This window comes from Megachile rotundata, chromosome 6, assembly GCF_050947335.1.
Source record: "Megachile rotundata isolate GNS110a chromosome 6, iyMegRotu1, whole genome shotgun sequence".
NCBI lineage: Eukaryota > Metazoa > Arthropoda > Insecta > Hymenoptera > Megachilidae > Megachile > Megachile rotundata.
Window position 1 is genome coordinate 9,665,232 of NC_134988.1, and position 16,748 is coordinate 9,681,979.

At 36.1% G+C, this 16,748-nt stretch overlaps 2 protein-coding genes and 1 long non-coding RNA gene across 5 annotated transcripts in view; 1 reads left to right on the forward strand and 2 right to left on the reverse strand.

Annotated features, from left to right (window-relative positions):
* crp (transcription factor cropped) overlaps window positions 1-16,748 on the forward strand; it is a 178,499-nt gene that overhangs the window by 149,281 nt on the left and 12,470 nt on the right. For both annotated transcript variants that reach the window (XM_076532754.1, XM_003703181.3), the window contains exon 3: window positions 14,847-14,997. In XM_076532754.1, the coding sequence (XP_076388869.1) occupies window positions 14,847-14,997 (151 nt within the window). The remainder of the gene's footprint in view (window positions 1-14,846; window positions 14,998-16,748) is intronic.
* LOC105662454 ((11Z)-hexadec-11-enoyl-CoA conjugase-like) lies at window positions 7,591-12,050 on the reverse strand. The gene is made up of 5 exons (XM_012284960.2): window positions 11,744-12,050; window positions 10,458-10,591; window positions 10,169-10,374; window positions 9,761-9,946; window positions 7,591-8,407 (listed from the first exon to the last, which is right to left on the reverse strand). The coding sequence occupies exons 1-5, from the start codon at window positions 12,024-12,026 to the stop codon at window positions 8,107-8,109; spliced, it is 1,110 nt and encodes a 369-aa protein (XP_012140350.1). The 5' UTR covers window positions 12,027-12,050; the 3' UTR covers window positions 7,591-8,106.
* On the reverse strand, window positions 12,064-13,882 carry LOC143264622 (uncharacterized). 2 transcript variants are annotated; one of them, XR_013038435.1, is made up of 3 exons: window positions 13,285-13,882; window positions 13,090-13,165; window positions 12,064-12,098 (listed from the first exon to the last, which is right to left on the reverse strand). It is a non-coding gene; the product is annotated as an uncharacterized LOC143264622 (long non-coding RNA). The 2 variants fall into 2 exon arrangements; XR_013038434.1 differs by lacking the exon at window positions 12,064-12,098 and having other exon boundaries at window positions 12,899-13,165.

The following is a 16,748-nucleotide window of genomic DNA, read 5'->3' on the forward strand; positions in this document are numbered from 1 at the left end:
AATTATGACGTATCACAATTCTAAAAAAAATTCCACATATCACGTTAATGATAGAAACTCGTGAATACGTGTTCCTTAAAAAGGAAGAAAGAGCATTCTGTCGCGTCGTGATAAGGAAAAAAGGTTCCTCGAAGAATAGCGAGGGAAGATTTTCAGTGACGCTATAGAGTTTTCCGGGTGTTGTACGCCGGTGGAAAAATCAGAATACGACAGCTGTGACCGCGAGTGAATGGGGTGACGACACGGTCGATCGATAAGAGCAAAAGACTAGAGGGCATAATGCCGCGCAGCTGGCGATCGAAAGAAAGGAAAGTTCACAGCCGTAAAGCCCGTGCCCGTGATCTGAGCTCGTGACCCTACCTGCTGAACTCATTTCCACGTGTAGAGCCCACAGCTCTTAGCCAGGCCCGACAACAATTCGCTGTTTTACGCCTCTGTTAAGCGCGAAATTCGGAAGACATTTTGACTCACAAGTTTGTGGAGAATGTAATCGAATGTCTGTATTTTATATAGGTGTATTTGGATATTTTGAATTGTGAGATTGGCAAGTTGCAAATTTCGGATTTGCAGATTTTCTGATTTTTTAATTTACAAGTTGACAAATTGGTAAATTTACAAATTTATACATTCACGAATCTATAAATCTATAAATGACAAGTTTACGAATTTACAAATTTACAAATTTACAAATTTACAAATGACAAGTTTACAAATTTACAAGTTTACAAATTTACAAATTTACAAATGACAAGTTTACAAATTTACAAGTTTACAAATTTACAAATTTACAAATGACAAGTTTACAAATTTACAAATTTTCAAATTCAAAAATTTCCTAATTTATGTTAGGTTAGATTTAGACAAATTAAGATAGGTTAGGTTAGGTTTTCGACAAGTACAGTTAAGTTAGGTTAGATTTTAAACAAGCATAGTCATGTTAGGTTAGGTTTGGACAAGTGTAGTTACGTTAGGTTAGATGTTAGGTAAGAACGGCTAAGTTAGGTCGGGTTTGGACAAGTGTAGTTATGTTAGGTCAGATTTTATGTAAGAATGGCTAAGTTAAGCTAGGTTTAAATAAATATAATTATGTTAGATCAGTTTTAGACAATTATCGTTAGTTCTGATGTACGTAAATGGCGTTGCGTTAGGTTAGTTTAGGTGAATCCTCAAGTTGGTTAAATTATATTACGTTTAGTTTTGATATATTATATTTCACCATTAAAATTTCTTTATTCTAACTTAATCTTAGAACATAATTTACTCTAATTTTATAAAAAACATCTACCATCTTGATATTATAAAATTATTTTATATATCTGTCGATAACATTATCGAGTTCAGCAACTCCACTATAATAGTAAGTTCTCATGCAAGAACAATGAAGAACGTGAAATATATCGGTCGATGTTCATCCATAATGCGCGTAATATTGACCGAGGCTACTTGCAGGAGATATGTTAAGGATTCTAAATATGTGCGATACTCGTTCAGCTTCAGCGATCGATAAATTACCGAATTTGAATAGATATAGGCCACGTGTTAATAACCTGACCTCGTAGTAACCTTTCACTAAATGTAGTATTCCTCAGACTAAAGTTAGTGACTATTTTTACTTTATACTCCTTTCTAATTTCGGTCGCAGCGTATCGATCGGGTTTGCATTATTGATATTGCGGATTTTATTCATTGATTGCTTTGACTGCTGATGATTAACTCTTCGTTGCATGAATTAACGTTACGAGTCTAATACATACATTTCTAATATGTGGATCTATTTATGTATGCCTATGTACATATATACATTCCTAAATTCCTGTATTCAAACATTCTCATATGTCTAAATTGCTACAATCCCAAGTCCCTACATTTCCAAATTTCTAATTTCCCAAATCTCTACATTCCCAAACTCCTATGTCCCCAAATCTGAATCTTCCCAAATTTCTAATTTTCCAGTTACCTAATTTTCCGAATTCCTACGTTCCCAAATCCCAATGTCCCCAAATCCCAACGTCTCCAAATCTCTATATCTTCAAATCCCAACCTTGCCAAATCCCTACATCCCCAAAACCCAACGTCCCCAAATCCCAACGTCCCCAAATCCCAACGTCCCCAAATCCCCACGTCCCCAAATCCTCACGTTCTCTAATACCCACGTCCTCAAATCCTCACGTCCCCCACGACCCACGTCCTCAAATCCCAACGTCCCCAAATCCCAACGTCCCCAAATCCCAACGTCCCCAAATCCCAACGTCCCCAAATCCCAACGTCCCCAAATCCCAACGTCCCCAAATCCCAACGTCCCCAAATCCCAACGTCCCCAAATCCCAACGTCCCCAAATCCCCACGTCCCCAAATCCTCACGTTCTCTAATACCCACGTCCTCAAATCCTCACGTCCCCCAATACCCACGTCCTCAAATCCCAACGTCCCCAAATCCCAACGTCCTTCAATCCTCACGTTTCCCAATACCCACGCCCCCAAATCCTCACGTCCCCCAATACCCACGCCCCCAAATCCTCACGTCCCCAAATCTCCACGTCCCCAAATCTCCACGTTACCAAATCCCCACGTCCCCAAATCTCAACCTTGCCAAATCCCTACATCCCTAAATCCCCATATCCCCAAATCCCCACATCCCCAAATCCCAACCTTGCGAAATTCCTACATCTCCAAATCCCAACCTTACCAAATCCCTCCATCCCCAAATTCCCATATCCCAAAATTCTCACACACCCAAATCCCCACATCCCCAAATCGCCATATCCCCAAATTCCTACATTCCCGAATACCTACACTTCCAAATCCCTACCTCCCCAAATCCCTCCATTCCCAAATTCCCATATTCCAAAATTCTCACCTACCCAAATCGCTACCGCCCCAAATCGCTATATTCCCAAATGCCCACATCTCCAAATCGGTACAACCCAAGTAGCTACGGCACAATTGGTCAGAATAGAAAAATGGACGCCACTCGCACGTATTTTCGGCGGTAGATTGGCTCTCGCGGTCACGCACACCAATTAGGCGAAAAACAATGACAGTCTTGAAACGTCTCTCAAGTGAGATGCTACTTGCGTTCAGCAGTTGTCATTATTATTCTTATTTATATGTCACTGCAAGTGTTCATAAAGCTTCTTTTACTTTGATCAAGGCACCAACTCATGGGTTGACATCTGTACACTCTTCTCTATGACAACAGTCATCTCTATGTCATCTCTCTATGTCTGTATGACTCATCTATATTCATCGATGGATTATCAATGAAAACGTTCGAAATCGACAGAAGCGTTCCACTAAAACTTTTCGGCCACAAGCTATTTAAAAAACTCTGCTAGCTGGTCCGTTCGGTCATAAATCGCTATCTGCGGTCGTTCAGGAAACATCGGAATCGACCTTGGCCCACCACGAGTTTGCAGAATGATATTAACAAGATTTCGGCACGTGCGTTGGAACTCGACTCGACTATAGAGAACACAGGCCCGTAACTATACGACCTCCTAATCGTTCATTCTTAATGTTCCAACCTTCGAGCGTGCTTCCTTTTTGCCTCCGAACTGAGTGTAACTGGCTCGTTCTCGTTTATTCCTACGATTCTAGTTAACCCCTTGTTACTCGACCAATCTAAAGGCAATAAAGCCTTCTTACAGCGCTTTGCTTGCGCAAACGAATATTTTAATGTTTCGATGAAATCATTTTTTTGGGAAACTGGTGTAATGTTAGAAATGCATGAATGAGGAGGTTGTCTGAATTTATTTTGTAATTTTTATGAATTTTGCAAAAGTCCAAATATGGAAGTTACCAATTCTTGAGCGTCAAGATTTAGAAATTTCCAAATTCTCAAATTTCTAAATTTTTAAATTTCCAAATTCTCAAAATTCCAAACTCTCAAATTTCCAAACTCTCAAATTTCCAATTTCTCAAATTTCTAATTTCTCAAATTTCCAAACTCTCAAATTTCCAAACTCTCAAATTTCCAAACTCTCAAATTTTCAAACTCTCAAATTTCCAAATTCTCACATTTTCAAACTCTCAAATTTCCAAACTCTCAAATTTCCAAACTCTCAAATTTTCAAACTCTCAAATTTCCAAACTCTCAAATTTCCAAACTCTCAAATTTCCAATTTCCCAAATTTCCAAACTCTCAAATTTCCAAATTCTCAAATTTCCAAACTCTCGAATTTCCAAACTCTCAAATTTTCAAACTCTCAAATTTCCAAACTCTCAAATTTTCAAACTCTCAAATTTTCAAACTCTCAAATTTCCAAATTCTCAAATTTCCAAACTCTCAAATTTCCAATTTCCCAAATTTCCAAACTCTCAAATTTCCAAATTCTCAAATTTCCAAATTCTCAAATTTCCAAACTCCCAAATTTCCAATTTCCCAAATTTCCAAACTCTCAAATTTCCAATTTCCCAAATTTCCAAACTCTCAAATTTCCAAATTCTCAAATTTCCAAATTGCCAAATTTCTAAACCCCTAAATTCCAAAATCCCTAAATCCCCAAATCCAAACCCTCAAATTCCCCCCTCCCCAATTTTCAAAATCCACAACTCCCAAAATTCTAACCTTAACTTCTCAAATATCAAACTCTATAAACTTCAGCATATAAAGATTATGACATTTCCAATTAAAGAACATCCTGAAAGAAACGAGCAAGTTTCTAAATATAACGAAACATCTGCTTCAGAAATAACATACGAGATGAACATTTTATTTCATCAAGACCATAACCTCGCTGCGTTTATTTTAAAACATACATATATTCGCGAGGGATAACGTTTATACGTAAAGGAATTTAAAGAATCATACACCGCGTTAATTAAGACGTCTTCGATGTTGTATGGGGAAAGGCAACATCGTTTCGCTGGTAAATTGGAATATTTTTCCGTGAAATCGCGTAAATGTGCAAATGCAACAATTTCACGGGGAGTCTATTACCGTTGAATGCGAATTCTTACTCATTGCTAAGGATTTTTAATTGCGGCGTTAAGACTGGAAGAAAAGATGGCGCGTGTTGTTCAGTTGCTCGTGTAATTCTTTTTGGAGTAGCTGGTATTTGATTGCGTGCTTTTTCGTGAGTTGTAATTGATGTCACTGGTTGATCACTGGTTACAGGAGAATATATCTTATGATGGACAACCCCAACTTTGAAAGGTGGCTTTTTTCTTAATCTGTTCAATCTTTCTACGTCTCTCGCGTTCTTCTTTCCACCTCTTCAACCTCGTCAGGCGATCTTCACTCACAGTTAATTGCATTTCTAAAAGTAAATTAGTCAAATTATAAACAATGACGATACAATTGATAAATGCCACGAAATTCTTGTACAAACCTGTACTCCCTGATGCATTTGTGGAATTTGTAATATTTCTGTTTACATTGAAAGCTCCGGCTCTCTGCTCTTTACGTTATTCCTCCCGTTTCTCAGCACGAATTAATCGACTTTCTTCCGTATTACCGAAACCAAATCTTCTTCCTTTATATTGCTGCTGAAAGTTCGGCATTTTGTTTCGCATGTAAAAAGTTATCACTACGTTAAAAATACTTCGTCCCCTTCGTCCTAGTGGTGCTGGAATTCAACTGAAAACAGTTTGAATTTATTGCACATTTTCTGATGGCGATGTAGAAAAGCAGCGCCATCGATGACAAAGAAAGAATCACCAACATTCATGATTTTCATATATTGCATCTATAGAATAATTTATGCAATTCGAACACGTAATATTTCTCATTAAATATAAATATTATCTGAATTAATAATATTTTATCGTACTTTTTATAACTATTCGATTTGTCTACGACAGATTCTGGAGTAAAATAGACGAGTAAGTATGTGGACTAATCAGACACGAATTCCGATTAGGTGAGAATTATCTCAGCATGTCAATGACAGAGCGAGCTTAGAATATTTGCATAATGGAGTGACATCATGTGCTTGGAGTTCGCATAAGATAATAGACTAAATGCCACAGTTATATTGTACAGTGCGAAAGTAAGTGAAACGAGAACGAAGGAAACGAATCTCTGTTACGAAATTTCAGTTTGTCAAACTCTGAGTCCCTGTTCGAAATCAATTAGCCTTTCAAGGCTGCCGTGGATGATAAATAAAGAACCTTCGACTTTTACAATCTGGCTAATTGACAGTGTAGTGAAATGGTAGAACAGAACAGGCTCGCTGATAGCCTCGGGCTACCAATTAATTTTTGGCAAATAGTCGTGTTATCACTGTCGGATGTAAATACGAAAAGATAGGACTTTACACGTCGGGAGATTGGGAAATTGAATGGCAAATATTAGATGTTTGAAGAATGACTAATCGGAGATTAATCATTTCTTAATTTATCGATTCGTATCCATTTTCTGTATTAATATTTATTTATTGGTAAATATTTAGTGGAATTATTTTGGATTGTATTATTGGCACTTTTATAGATTTTAAAATTTGAGAACTTTTGATCTCTCAAATTATGAAATTGTAAAAATTGTTTGACTGTTAATTACCAAACTTTAAAATTCCCCAATTCTCTAATTTCTCAAATTTCACAAATTGTCAAATTCCTCAGATTCTCAAATTCCCTAGATTCTCCAATTTTCACATTTTCAAAATTCCCTAGATTTTTGAATTCGCAAATCCCCCACATTCTCGAATTCGCAAATTCCCTAAATTCCCTAGATTCTCGAATTGACCAATTTCTAAAATTCTCTAGATTCTCGAGTTGTAAAATTTACAAAATTCCCTAGATTCTCGCATTGGAAAATTTCAAAAATTCCTCAGATTCTTGAATTCGCCAATTCCCCAAATTCCCTAGATTCTCGAATTGGCAAATTTCCAAAATTCCCTAGATTCTCGAGTTGTCAAATTTCCAAAATTCCTTAAATTCTTGAATTGTCACAATGCCAAAATTCCATAGATTCTCGGATTTTCAAAATTCCCTAAATTGTCGAATTCGCAAATTCCCTAAATTCCCTAGATTCTTGAATTGTCAAAATTTCTAAATTGCCTAGATTCTCGAATTGTCAAATTTCCTAAACTCTCCAGTTCCCTAAAATCTTAAATTGTTAAATTATCAAAAACTTTACATTCTCAAATTTCTAAACTTCAAAATTATTTTCCACTACTTTTCCTCTCTGAATCTACTTTTACTTATTTGAATTTATAATAAGACTAAAAACTAGTAATTTGCTGTTACCAATTATCGAATGACGCTGAAAGAATATTAATATCACCGTCCTCGCCATCAAGAATTGAAATACCTTGAGGCTCTATTTATACACGAGTCAATTCTCCTAATGAAAGTAATCAGATACGATAATAAATCAGCAACCTTGTTGAAAACCGGATGTCGTAACAGGAATTCTGAAAAATAGAAACGCAAAAAGGATCGTGAGAACGAAGAAGGAAAAGGAAAGTGGAGACGGTCGAAAACAAACTGAAGAGGAAGTAAAAGAAAAACAGAGACGGAGACTCAAGGTGCAACAGGAACAAGGTCGAGAAGCACAACAAGAAAGAGAAGAATCACGACGGAGGAGGGAAGAAAAGAAAACGGAGAAAAGGTGTCTCGACAATAATATCAATGGCCAATGCAACCGGATGCGAAGCTGCCAGCTTTTATTCTTTCGTTTTGCTGCAAATTTACGAACACTGCGTGTCATGACGCTGGGGACTAATTGAAATCAGGAGACGGGGTTGGACGCCATTTTTTGGTTGAACCGCGAAATTTAATTTGTGGAGACGTTCTACTTGTAACAGACATAGTAAACAGTACGTTTACACGTAGTAAATACTATGATAATACTATGATAATAAAAGAATTACAGTAAGAAATAACAGTTTTGAATATGTGTAAAATATTATTGTTTAATATATTGACTGCTATACTGAAGCAATTAAAAATTCAGTAGTGTTTTAATTTTTATTAAATTTTACCAAATATCTTCACAATATCTCGTTACATTTATTTTCCATCCATGTAATTAATGAGAAAAATTAATAAAATTATAACATTTCTGATATAATTATATTTATATATGTTGCTTGTTTTGTGTTAATTTTGTGTAATTTTAATCGAGTAAATATATTTCCTTTATTCACTTAGAGTAATAATAAATCACATGGCGTGCGCGTCTCCGTTGACGAGTTTTTCTTCTTTCTTAGATTTCATGATCTTCTTGAGCATTTCTTGACCGGTTTCGTCTCCATATTTCTTCATGTGCGCATGGATCATGTTTGGCGACGCTGACTTCAAATCGGACACCAACCCGAGATACTCGAACAGTTCGACCATTTTGGTAGGAATACTAAACTTTTCCCCTAATCGATAATCCCATGGGAAAGTATGGTGGAAATTGTGCCAACTGTCGCCAAGTGTCAGCATCGAAGAAACTACACTCTCTACTGCTTTGACTCTCCTGAAACGATAACACAAAGAAGCTCTATGAACACTTGCAGTGACATACAAATAAGAATAATAATGACAACTGCTGAACGCAAGTAGCATCTCACTTGAGAGACGTTTCAAGACTGTCATTGTTTTTCGCCTAATTGGTGTGCGTGACCGCGAGAGCCAATCTACCGCCGAAAATACGTGCGAGTGGCGTCCATTTTTCTATTCTGACCAATTGTGCCGTAGCTACTTGGGTGGACCGATTTGGAGATGTGGGAATTTGGGAATATAGCGATTTGGGGCGGTAGCGATTTGGGTAGGTGGGAATTTTGGAATATGGGAATTTGGGAATGGAGGGATTTGGGGAGGTAGGGATTTGGAAGTGTAGGTATTCGGGAATGTAGGAATTTGGGGATGTGGCGATTTGGGGATGTGGCGATTTGGGGATATGGGGATTTGGGGATATAGGGATTTGGCAAGGTTGAGATTTGGGGACGTGGGGATTTGGGGACGTGGGGATTTGGGGACGTGGGGATTTGAGGACGTGGGGATTTGGGGACGTGGGGATTTGGGGACGTGGGGATTTGGGGACGTGGGGATTTGAGGACGTGGGGATTTGGGGACGTGGCGATTCGGGGACGTAGGGATTTGGGAACGTGGGAATTCGGGGACGTGTGGGTTTGTGGATGTGGGGATTTGGGAATGTAGGGATTTGGAAACGTGGTAATATGGGAACGTGGGGATTTGGGGACGTGGGGATTTGGGGACGTGGGGATTTGGGGACGTAGCGATTTGGGGACGTGTGGGTTTGTGGATGTGGGGATTTGGGAATGTAGGGATTTGGGAACGTGGGGATTTGGGAACGTGGGGATTTGGGGACGTGGGGATTTGGGGACGTGGGGATTCGGGGACGTAGGGATTTGGGAACGTGGGAATTAGGGGACGTGTGGGTTTGTGGATGTGGAGATTTGGGAATGTAGGGATTTGGGAATGTGGGAATTTGGGAACGTAGGAATTTGGGGACGTAAGGATTTGGGAATATGGGAATTTAGGGACATAGAGATTTGGGAACGTACGGATTTGAGAATCTAGAGATTTGGGAAGATAGGTATTCGAAAATTTAGAAATTTAAAAGTGTAGGTATTCGGAAATATAGAAATTTGAAAATATAGAAATTCGAAAGTGTAGAAATTCAAAAGTGTCGAAATTCTTGAAATATTATACCTAATATTACATTATCTAGTATTGTATCTAGATAAACATTGTATCTACTATTACAATTCCCACAAAGAATGTATAAAACTAAGAAAAATTGATAATAGAGTCCCGTTATATGGCCCCCATCAAGATTGTAAGAACAGAAGATTTGTCAACTTACTTGTCGTAGGGTCTAGGTCCCCAATAATGGCTGATCGAGTTCACCGTCCAGGTGATATGTAGATTGGTGACATAAGGGAAGAAATAGGTTGTAAAGAGAGCGCACCAGAAAGTTTCGTTCCAGAAGTACATAGCCACTGCCATTGGAAATATCATTGCCAACGGAAAATAGATATGTAGAAAATACCTGTAATTAACACAGTTTTCTTATATTTATTAAGAACATATATCTTCCTTTTCTTCATTACTGAAATTTTTATTTATATACTCTGTTATTATTAATCACCGAATACTGAACACCATTTGACATATTTTTATTTGACTTGAATTACATATAAACATAAGTATAATTTTTCATAATAAAAATATTTCCGTATTCGAATATTTATAATAAAAATTCGATACCTACTTGTATTGCAGCATAAGTAGTTTATCCTCCAATAAATCATCAAAGTTCATTTCCTTTTGTTTCTTTATAACCAGCGGATGTTTCTTCGCCATCATCCATCCTATATGCGAAAAGAAAAGTCCCCGCGTTGAATTATGTGGATCCACGTCAGTGTCGGCGTACCTGTGATGGATTCTATGATCCCTCACCCATACGAACATACTATTCTAAAGTATGTAAAATTCATTTTTACAAAGTTTGTTACGACCGAAAATTTTAATAAACAAAAATAATGATTTAAAAGTTTTACCTGACCCGCCATAACTTGCACCAAAAGTACAAATATTTTGAAGGGAAACGTTTGTTTGAAGGATCTATGGGTGTAGTAACGATGTGCTCCTATTGATATTCCCACATTTCCTGCTATAAATGCAACTGTAAATCCTGGAAAGAAAGAAGAAAAGAAGAAATAATTTTATTTGTGACATGATTATTGTATTGGACATTCAATGAGGCTTCAATTTTGTTTTAGTAAAAGGGATTTTAGGGTTGTTTTGGGGTGGGGGGTGATTTTGGGGGATTTGGGAATTTTTTGATTTGGGATTTTGGAATTTAGGAATTTGGGAATTTTGGAATTTGAGAGTTTTGGGGTTTGAGAGTTTTGAGGTTTAGGAGTTTTGGGGTTTGGGAGTTTTGGAATTTGGGAGTTTTGGGGTTTGGGAGTTTTGAAATTTGGGAGATTTGGGATTTGGGAGTTTTGGAATTTGAGAGTTTTGGGGTTTGAAAGTTTTGGGATTTGGGAGATTTGGGGTTTGGGAATTTTGGAATTTGGGAGATTTGGTATTTGGAAGATTTGGGATTTGGAAGATTTGGAATTTGGAAAATTTGGGATTTGGGAGATTTGGGATTTGAAAGTTTTGGGATTTGGGAGTTTTGGGATTTGGGTGATTTGGAATTTGGGAGATTTGGTATTTGGAAGATTTGGGATTTGGAAGATTTGGAATTTGGAAAATTTGGGATTTGGAAGATTTGGGATTTGGGAGTTTTGGGATTTGGGAGTTTTGGGATTTGGGAGTTTTGGGATTTGGGAGATTTGGGATTTGGGAGTTTTGGGATTTGGGAGATTTGGGATTTGAGAGATTTGAAATTTGTGAGTTTTGGCATTTAGGAATTTTGGCATCGAGGAGTTTCAGAATTTGGTAATTTGGTAATTTAAAATTTATGAAATGGACAAGTTAGTATTTTAGGAATTTTGATAATTTTGGAACTTCATTTAGTCATACAGAAACTTAGGAATTTAGGTATTCATGTATTTAAGAATTTCGGATTTTGAAAGTTTGTGAGTTTACAAGTTTATCAACTTGTAGATTCCAAAATTTACAAACTTAAACTCAAAATTTCTGATATGAATTTTCAAACTTGCAAACTTACACTTGATAACTCACTAACTGTACAATTTGAAAATCTGTAAACTTCACCATTTAATAATTTGCAAACTCGACAAAAAATCCAAAAATCTAAAAATCCAAAACTCCATTTACATTCTAAAAATCCAATACTTCACTTGCAAATAAAAGATTCTTACTAAAAACTCACCCCATATGAAAGTAGCAAGTTTCGAATGGTAAATAGTGACATAAATGCTAATGATCCATCCAATCTGAAGAACCGAGTGAACTAATATATGCGTCCACAAATACTTGTGCTTATAATTGAAATCAGTGCCATATTTCTCCTTTTTCACGATTTCTTCGACCTCGTACGCTTGATTTTCCGTCGCCGTTTCACTTTCCATTTTCCCGGATAATTCAAACTCTCGCGAAACGATACCACCCGCGTTCCTCGCACGTTTATCGATCTTTGTCGCAGTTGGCTCCATTTTATATCGCACCTTCCAATTACCTGAATCTCCGGCGCAATTTTATTATTCTCTTCCGGAAGACTCTTTGACCTGTAATTAATTTTACGACATCTTTCGACGATATTCCTTTCCGCTTAAAAATCGTTCTCGGAAAACATCCGGTTATTATTTTACTTCAATGGAACGCTTTGTTCGCTGTGAAATGTTGTTCGTTTAAAGACTCGGGCAATTAGTTCTGGAGAGACAGCTAATTAACTAATGTTTCATTAATTGTTTGCTGTATGCTGTGTTTTAGTTGTCGTATAACATGTGTAGTTTATGTATATTTATTAATTTTGTTTGTAGAGAGTCTATAAAATATAATATATGTAAAAATGTTTATAGTTATATGAAAATATATGTGGACATATATGTATGTCTATATGTATGTTTATACACATGTTTATATACATATGTTATTATAATTTTATTATAAAATATGTTTGTATATTTATACATGCTGTGAATATGTTCTTTTTATATGTAAATATGTGTAATTATATTTTACATTAAATACGTATGTACATACATACATACATACATACATACATACATACATACATACATGCATGCATACATACATACATACATACATACATACATACATACATACATACATACATACATACACACATGCATGCATGCATGCATGCATACATACATACATACATACATACATACATACATACATACATACATACATACATACATACATACATACATACATACGTACGTACATACACAACACATACACATACATATGTATACACACATATATACATACATACATACGTACATACACAACACATACACATATATACATACATACATACGTACATACACAAACATACACGTATGTATACATACATACATACATTATCTTAAAATTTAAAGAATTACAAGTTCCATAATGTTATATCAAACTTGAAGCGAAATTTTATAAATTTCCATGAACTTATCTTAAAATTTCAATCAACTTTGTAAACCTCCATGAACTTCTCTTAAAATTGAGAAGTATTATATAAACTCCCATAAACATTACCTTATACTTGAAAACAATTTTATAAATCTTCACGAGCTTCATCTAAAAAATTCCATGAACCCCAAAATCTCCAATCCTGAAAAATTCAGTAAATCATAAAAACGTCGACCTATTTTTCCCTAGTTATTTACGTAGCAGACCATGGTGGTCCGCAACGAGTAACATCCTGAAAACAACTATCGCGTGTCCCTATACCTGTACACGTAGTACTGCGTAGTAGGACGTAGTAAAACGGGAACTGGTCTGCTGGAAGAAGCAGCGAAAACAAAAGGGCCAATTGATACCGGAGCTCGAAGGTAACGGGCTCTCTCGGTTGTACGTTTTGCACCTGCCGACAGGTGGCCACCGAACAGATGCCCCTGATCCTCGTGCTTCATCGCCGGCATCTTGCGCTCTTGCGTTTCTCCGTCGACTTTCCTCCTCGTTTTTACTCGTTAATTTAACGAATCCCGTGCAATTCGCTACGGTTCGTTAACCCCTTGCTTTTAATTTTCATTGTGCTCGGTTTACGATATCCTTTCGGACGCTGTTGCATCAGTTTAGTATAGAGCATACGTATTGTATACACATGTGTGCATATAAGTACGCGAATTTAATATCTTTTTACAACTGAAGTTGATAGGGTGAAAATTATGGGGAAGACATTTTATGATGTACTATTATTGATACGAATATTTGCTTCTAATAAAGTCAATGATAATTATGTTTATACACATCAATTTAGCATGTGTGTATATGTACATATGTGTGTGTGCATGTATGTATGAATGTATGTATGCATGTATGTATGAATGTATGTATGTATGAATATATGTATGCATGTATGTATGAATGTATGTATGCATGAATGTATGTATGCATGAATGTATGTATGCATGTATGTATGAATATATGTATGCATGTATGTATGAATGTATGTATGCATGAATGTATGAATGTATGTATGTATGAATATATGTATGCATGTATGTATGCATGCATGCATGCATGTGTGTATGTATGCATGTATGTATATATGTATGTATGTATATATACATGTATGTATGTATGTATGTATGTATGTATCTATGTATGTAGTGTATAATAATGATACAGTGACTCCCCCAGTAGATGTAATGATGTAGTATGTATGTAGTGTGTATGTAGTGTATATGCAGTATGTATGTAGTGTATAATGATGATACAGTGACTCCCCCAGTAGATGTAATGATGTAGTATGTATGTAGTGTGTATGTAGTGTATATGCAGTATGTATGTAGTGTATAATGATGATACAGTGACTCCCCCAGTAAATGTAATGATGTAGTATGTATGTAGTGTATGTGCAGTATGTATGCTGTATGTAATATAGTGATACAGTGGCTTCCCCATCAAATAGTAATGTAGAGTTCATATAGTGTGTATGTAGTGTATGTAATGTGCATGTAGTGTGTATGTACTATGTAATCGTGATACAGTAACACCCCCCACAAAATGTACCAATGTACCACACACGTAACATGTAATCATGATACAACTTCCCAGTAAATAGAATATTAAACGCGTCAAAAAACAACCCTCGAAGCTCATATTATAGTAAACAGGAAGTATCCTCCCTTTCTGTCCGACCCTTCAACGCTTAGAAAAACGCACCTGCTACCTGCGTGTGTATCGTTAGCCTCGATTCCCTGCCCAATGTGACCCACTTTTTCGATTCGTTTTTTAAATGAACTTCGATCGCAGTGTTGTTCAACAGAATTCTGTCGTTCTGATTTCAGGCTGCGATACTACAGCAGACTGCCGAGTATATTTACCAGCTGGAACAAGAAAAGACCCAGCTGCTTTCACAAAACTGTCAGCTGAAACGACTGGTCAATCAGCACGAGGGTGGAGATGTTCCGACTAAGAAACGCAAACCGGAAAATCAAGGTTCGTATCAGTTTTTTTTTTTTTTGTGAAATTTTTATTTTATGATGAGATGTCATATGATTTTGGAGCAGTGGGTTATTGATATTTTATTGATAGGTTAGTGGTATTGAAATTTGCATATTTGGGGTTGGATAATTTGGAAGTGAGGTATTGAAGATTTGAATATTTGGAAATTTGAAAATTTGGTACTTGGAAATTTGAGAAATTGGAGATTTGAGAATTTGGAGATTTGAGAATTTGGAAATTTGAGAAATTGGAAATTTGAGAGTTTGGAAATTTGGGAATTTGGAAATTTGGGAATTTGGGAATTTGGAAATTTGAGAGCTTGGAAATTTGAGAGTTCGGAAATTTGAGAATTTGGAAATTTGAGAGTTTGGAAACTTGAGAGTTTGGAAATTTGAGAAATTGGAAATTTGAGAGTTTGGAAATTTGAGGAATTGGAAATTTGAGAATTTGAAAATTTGAGAAATTGGAAATTTGAGAATTTGGAAATTTGAGAGTTTGGAAACTTGAGAATTTGGAAATTTGAGAAATTGGAAATTTGAGAGTTTGGAAATTTGAGGAATTGGAAATTTGAGAATTTGAAAATTTGAGAAATTGGAAATTTGTGAGTTTGGAAATTTGAAATATTGGAAATTTGGAAGTTTGGAAATTTGAGAGTTTGGAAATTTGAGAATTTGGAAATTTGGGAAATTGGAAATTTGCGAATTTGGAAATTTGAGAATTTGGAAATTTGAGAGTTTGGAAATTTGAGAGTTCGGAAATTTGAGAGTTTGGAAATTTGAGAGTTTGGAAATTTGAGAGCTTGGAAATTTGAGAATTTGGAAATTTGAGGAATTGGAAATTTCAGAATTTAAAAATTCGAGAATTTGGAAATTTGAGAGTTTGTAAGTTTGTAAATTTATGAATTTAAAATTTTTCACCCTCCTAACATTTATTATTCCGTATCCATAATGCACGATCAAATCACCGTATCTCAATATTAACATTTACCGATAAAAATATCGGATAGTTACGGTTCTAATTTAAAGTCACTTCATCTAGCGTCACCGGAATAACTTACTTGGCGTTACTGACTCATCGCGAAGATTCGTCGAGGAATTTTTTAATTTGTCGGCCGAAAGTGGCGCGGAGATTAATATAGAAGGCGTCGTTCGTCATTTTCGCGGGAGTAATTACATTCCTGGAGGTCTACGCCGGATATTCTATTCCGTTCACGGGAACAAAAAATCACGGTTCGATCGATCGGATCGAAACTTCGTTTACCCTTACTCGACTATCGTGGTGCCATTAAAATTTCTAGCTTCCTGGTCAACGGGAATGAGAATCTTGCTTTTAACATTCATTTTACTTCATTACGTGTCAATTTACAGTGACATCAAATTCATACATTTAGAATCACAAATTGTAAATAATGAAATGTTATAATAATTGTTTTTTTTTAATAAACCACTTTCTGGACAAAATTATAAGAATTCACAATTATTGAAAAAAAATTATGAGGATACAATAAAAATTATTGCACTGAACTAAATTAGTAGAATTAATTAATAATACTTGAGAGGTAGAATTCAATAGATGTACAACTTAAGAGAATATGTTCCATCTTTAAGGAAGATTATCGGCCATTTTGTTGGTAGTCGGCCAGTTTGTTGGCAGTCGGCCATTTTGTTGGTGAGCGGCCATTTTGTTGGTGATCGGCCATTTTGTTGGTAGTCTGCCATGTTGTTGGTAGTCGGCCATTTTGTTGC